This window comes from Rhinopithecus bieti, unplaced genomic scaffold (assembly GCF_001698545.2).
Source record: "Rhinopithecus bieti isolate Rb0 unplaced genomic scaffold, ASM169854v2 scaffold_10589, whole genome shotgun sequence".
Classification (NCBI taxonomy): Eukaryota; Metazoa; Chordata; class Mammalia; order Primates; family Cercopithecidae; genus Rhinopithecus; species Rhinopithecus bieti.
This window is the reverse complement of record NW_016807065.1, coordinates 1,830,173-1,834,955: the sequence shown is the minus strand read 5'-3', so window position 1 is coordinate 1,834,955 and position 4,783 is coordinate 1,830,173. Positions and strand designations below refer to the sequence as shown.

The 4,783-nt window shown below is 52.8% G+C and overlaps 1 protein-coding gene across 1 annotated transcript in view; it reads left to right on the top strand.

Moving 5' to 3' along the window:
- The window catches only part of ANGPTL4 (angiopoietin like 4), a 10,636-nt gene extending 7,312 nt beyond the window's left edge, over positions 1–3,324 (top strand). Inside the window, exons 4-6 of the mRNA XM_017879914.1 lie at positions 386–481; positions 571–852; positions 2,654–3,324. Of these exons, the coding sequence (XP_017735403.1) occupies positions 386–481; positions 571–852; positions 2,654–2,835 (560 nt within the window). The 3' untranslated portion in view covers positions 2,836–3,324. The remainder of the gene's footprint in view (positions 1–385; positions 482–570; positions 853–2,653) is intronic.
- The last annotated feature ends 1,459 nt before the right edge of the window (positions 3,325–4,783 follow it).

Genomic DNA, 4,783 nt, shown 5'->3' with positions numbered 1-4,783 from the left:
AAAAAAAAAAAAAAAAAAAAAAAAAAGCAGCTTTTTTTTTCATTGAGAATAAATCCTTTCCATTACAAGAGGTTACAACACGGGGTTTTGTGGTTGAGAACTGCAGAGGAAGACCCAGTTCAGCTGGCCCAGAGAGGCTTTGCAGATTTCCACTGCCCACTCCTTCCCACGCTCAGTCCTTGCTGGGTTCTTGGGACAAAGATCTTCCCAAGGCCAGCCCATAATATTCCTTCCTCTGACCCACCCTCCTTGAGTCCTCCAGGGATGAGTGAGGGAGCTGCTGGCTTCCTGGGTTTGGAGGGGATTTGGTGCTTGGGAGCCAGATGAGGGAGTGGGGTCCTCTGTGAGGAGGGACTTCCTGGTGACCTTGTACCTTTCTGGGCAGATGGAGGCTGGACAGTAATTCAGAGGCGCCATGATGGCTCTGTGGACTTCAACCGGCCCTGGGAAGCCTACAAGGCGGGGTTCGGGGATCCCCAAGGTGGGTGTTGCTAGTGGGTACAGAGGCAGGGGAGGAAGAGGGACCCTCAGAAGTGGCCCTGCCTCACTGAGTGGCCTCTCCCACTCCAGGCGAGTTCTGGCTGGGCCTGGAGAAGGTGCATAGCATCACAGGGGACCGCAACAGCCGCCTGGCCGTGCAGCTGCAAGACTGGGATGGCAACGCCGAGTCGCTGCAGTTCTCTGTGCACCTAGGTGGTGAGGACACGGCCTACAGCCTGCAGCTCACCGAGCCTGTGGCCAGCCAGTTGGGTGCCACCACCGTCCCGCTTAGCGGCCTCTCTGTACCCTTCTCCACTTGGGACCAAGATCACGACCTCCGCAGGGACAAGAACTGCGCCAAGAGCCTCTCTGGTGAGCAGGCTCTGCCATGCCACATCCACCCAGCAGCTTCCCTCCTTATCTTTCTGCTACTCTGTCCTGCCTTCAACTGCAAATTGCATCTGTTTCCTGCCCCCACCTCTTCCTTACATGCCGTGTGTGATTAGGCCACTAACTTAGCCTATCTGGCCTCAGTTTTCCCATCCTGAAAAGTCTTGACCACTTTTACTTTTATTTATTTATTTATTTATTTATTTTGAGATGGACTCTCACTCTGTCACCCAGGCTGGAGTACAGTGGCAGGATCTTGGCTCACTGCAAGCTCTGCCTCTCAGGTTCTCGCCATTCTCCTGCCTCAGCCTCCTGAGTAGCTGGGACTACAGACACCCGCCACCAGGCCCGTCTAATTTTTTTGTATTTTTAGTAGAGATGGGGTTTCACCGTGTTAGCCAGGATGGTCTCGATCTCCTGACCTCGTGATCCGCCCGCCTCGGCCTCCCAAAGTGCTGGGATTACAGATGTGAGCCACCGCGCCCGGCCTACTCATTTATTTTTTGAGACGGAGTCCCACTCTGTCGCCCAGGCTGGGGTGCAAGTGATATGATCTCGGCTCACTGCAGCCTCTGCCTCCTGGGTTCAAGTGATTCTCTTGCCTCAGCCTCCTGAGTAGCTGGGATTACAGGCTCCCGCCACCAGGCAATTGTTTTGTATTTTTAGTAGAGAAGGGGTTTCACCATGTTGGCCAGGGTGGTCCTGAACTCCTGACGTCAAGTGATCCGCCTGCCTCGGCCTCCCAATGTGTTGGGATTACAGGCATGAGCCACCATGCCTGGCCACAAGCATCTTTATAATGGTGCCCACTGCACAGGAATCTTTTTTTTTTTTAAACAGGGTCTCACTCTGTCACCCAGGATGGAGTGCAGTGGTATGATCATAGCTCACTGCAGCCTCAACCACTGGGCTCGAGTAAAGGCTGAGGCTGGGTGTGGTGGCTTCACACCTGTAATCCCAGGGATTTGGGAGACCAAAGAGGGAGGATTGCTTGAGCCCAGGGGTTTGACAGCAGCCTGGGTAACAGAGGGAGACCCTGTCTCTACAAAAAAAAAATACAAAAGTTGTCTGGGTGTGGTGGCTCACGCCTGTAATCCCAGCACTTTGGGAGGCCAAGGCAGGCGGATCATGAGGTCAGGAGTTCAAGACCAGCCAGGCCAACATAGTGAAACCCTCTACTAAACATACAAAAATTAGCTGGGCGTGGTGGCGTGTGCCTGTAGTCCCAGCTACTTGGGAGGCTGAGGCAGCAGAATCACTTTAACCCGGGAGGTGGAGGTTGCAGTGAGCCGAGATTACGCCACTGCACTCTAGCTTAGGCAACAGAGTGAGACTTCGTCTCAAAAAAAAAAAAAGAAAAAAAAATTAGTCAGGCACAGTGGCTCACACTTGTAATCCCAGCACTTTGGGAGGCTGAAGCGAGTGAATCACTCGAGCTCAGGAGACCAGCTTGAGCAACATGGCGAAATCCCGTCTCAACTAAAAATACAAAAATCTAGCTGGGTGTGATGGTGCATGCCTGTGGTCCCATCTACTTGGGAGGCTGAGTTGGGAGGATCTCTTGAGCCTAGGAGGTCAAGGCTGCAGTGAGCTGAGACTGCACCACTGCACTCAAGCCTGGGTGACAGAGTGAGACCCAAACTCAAAAATAAAAAAAAAGGTCAAATCCAAAGCCCAGTCATGGTCCCCAACCTGCCTCATCCTCAACCCTATCCCCATCTTCTTTCAGCCCCATTGATGGCTCAAAGACCTGACCATGTTTCCTTTCCCTTGACCCCGGCAGGAGGCTGGTGGTTTGGCACCTGCAGCCATTCCAACCTCAATGGCCAGTACTTCCGCTCCATCCCACAGCAGCGGCAGGAGCTTAAGAAAGGAATCTTCTGGAAGACCTGGCGGGGCCGCTACTACCCGCTGCAGGCCACCACCATGCTGATCCAGCCCACGGCGGCAGAGGCAGCCTCCTAGCCTCCTGGCTGGGCCTGGTCCCAGGCCCACGAAGGACGGTGACTCTTGGCTCTGCCCGAGGATGTGGCCACTCCCTGCCCGGGCAGGGGCTCCGAGGAGGGGCCATCTGGAAGCTTGTGGACGGAGAAGAAGACCACGGCTGGAGAAGCCCACTTTCTGAGTACGGGGAGGCTGCATGCGTTGCCTCCTGAGATCGAGGCTGCAGGATATGCTCAGACTCTGGAGGCGTGGACCGAGGGGCATGGAGCTTCACTCCTCGCTGGCCGGGGAGTTGAGGACTCAGAGGGACCACTTGGGGCTGGCCAGGCTGGCCTCAATGGCGGACTCAGTCACATTGACTGACTGGGGGACCAGGGCTCACGTGGGTCAAGAATGCCCTCCTGGTGCGGGTGCTGTTGTGTGTAGGTCCCCTGGGGACACAAGTAGGCACCAGTGGTGTCTGGGCGGAGCACACAGAGTTCTTGGAATAAAAGCAACCTCAGAACACTTCGTTCTTTGTTCTTCAGTTTGTTTTCTTTCTTTTTTTTTTCTTTTTTTTTTTTTTTTTTTTTTTTAGTTCACAGGTCTAGTAACTTACCCTCAGTTTGTTTTAAAAAGTGAACGAAGTCCATGTAAACATGTTCCCAGGGCCAGGCACAGTGTCTTGTGCCTGTAATCCCAGCCCTTTGGGAGGCCGAGGTGGGCAGATCTCTTGAGGTCAGTTCGAGACCAGCCTAGCCAACATGGTGAAACCCCGTCTCTACAAAAAATACAAAATTACCCGGGTGTGATGGCGCACGTCTGTACACGTCTGTAGTCCCAACTACTCCGGAGGCTGACACAGAAGAATCACTTGAGCCAAGGAGGCCAAGGCTGCAAGTAAGCCGAGATTGCGCCACGTCTGTACACGTCTGTAGTCCCAGCTACTCCGGAGGCTGACGCAGAAGAATCACTTGAGCCAAGGAGGCCAAGGCTACAAGTAGGCCGAGATTGCGCCACTGCACTCCAGCCTGGGCAACAGAGCAAGAATCCATCTCAAAAAAAAAGAAATTGTTTTCATAGAGGTAGGGTCTCACTCTGTTGTCCAGGCTGGTCTCAAACAACGAGGCTCAAGGAATCCTCCTGCCTTGGCTTCCCAAAGTGCTGGGATTAAAAGTGTGAGCGCCACTGCACCCAGCCTTGAAGGCTCTAATTCTACATCTGGGTTTTGTTTAAGAAAAAGATGAGGGCCGGACACAGTGGCTCACGCCTGTAATCCTAGCACTTTGGGAGGCTGAGGCGGGTGGATCACCTGAAGTCAGGAGTTCCAGACCCGCCTGACCAACATGGTTAAAACCCCGTCTCTACTAAAAATACAAAAATTAGCCAAGTGTAGTGGCGGGTCCCTGTAATCCCAGCTATTCAGGAGGCTGAGGCGGGAGAATCGCTTGAACTCAGGAGGCGGAGGTTGCAGTGGGCAGAGATCATGCCACTGCACTCCAGCCTGGGTGACAGAGCGAAGCTTGATCTCAAAAAAAAAAACAAAAAACAATAGGGCCTTGGCTCAAGCTTGTAATACTGGCACTTCGGGAGGCCAACAAGGGCGATCACCTGAGGTCGGGAGTTGGAGACCAGCCTGGCCAATGTGGTGAAACCTCATGTCTACTAAAAATACAAAAATCAGCTGGGCGTAGTGGTGCGCACCTATAATCCCAGCTACTCAGGAGGCCGAGGCCGGAGAATAGTTTGAATCCAGGAGGTGGAGGTTGCAGTGAGCCGAGATGGCACCACTGCACTCCAGCCCAGGCAACAGAGTGAGACTCTGTCTAATAAATAAATAAATAAATATGAAACGAAATAAAAATAGTAATTATTGGATGCCCTATATCTAGGACATGTATTTGAGGAAAACAGCATCTGTCCATTTCCATTTCTGCCCACAGGAGCTCACTGGCCCCAGTACTGTTAATCTTTTTTTTTTTTTTTTTTT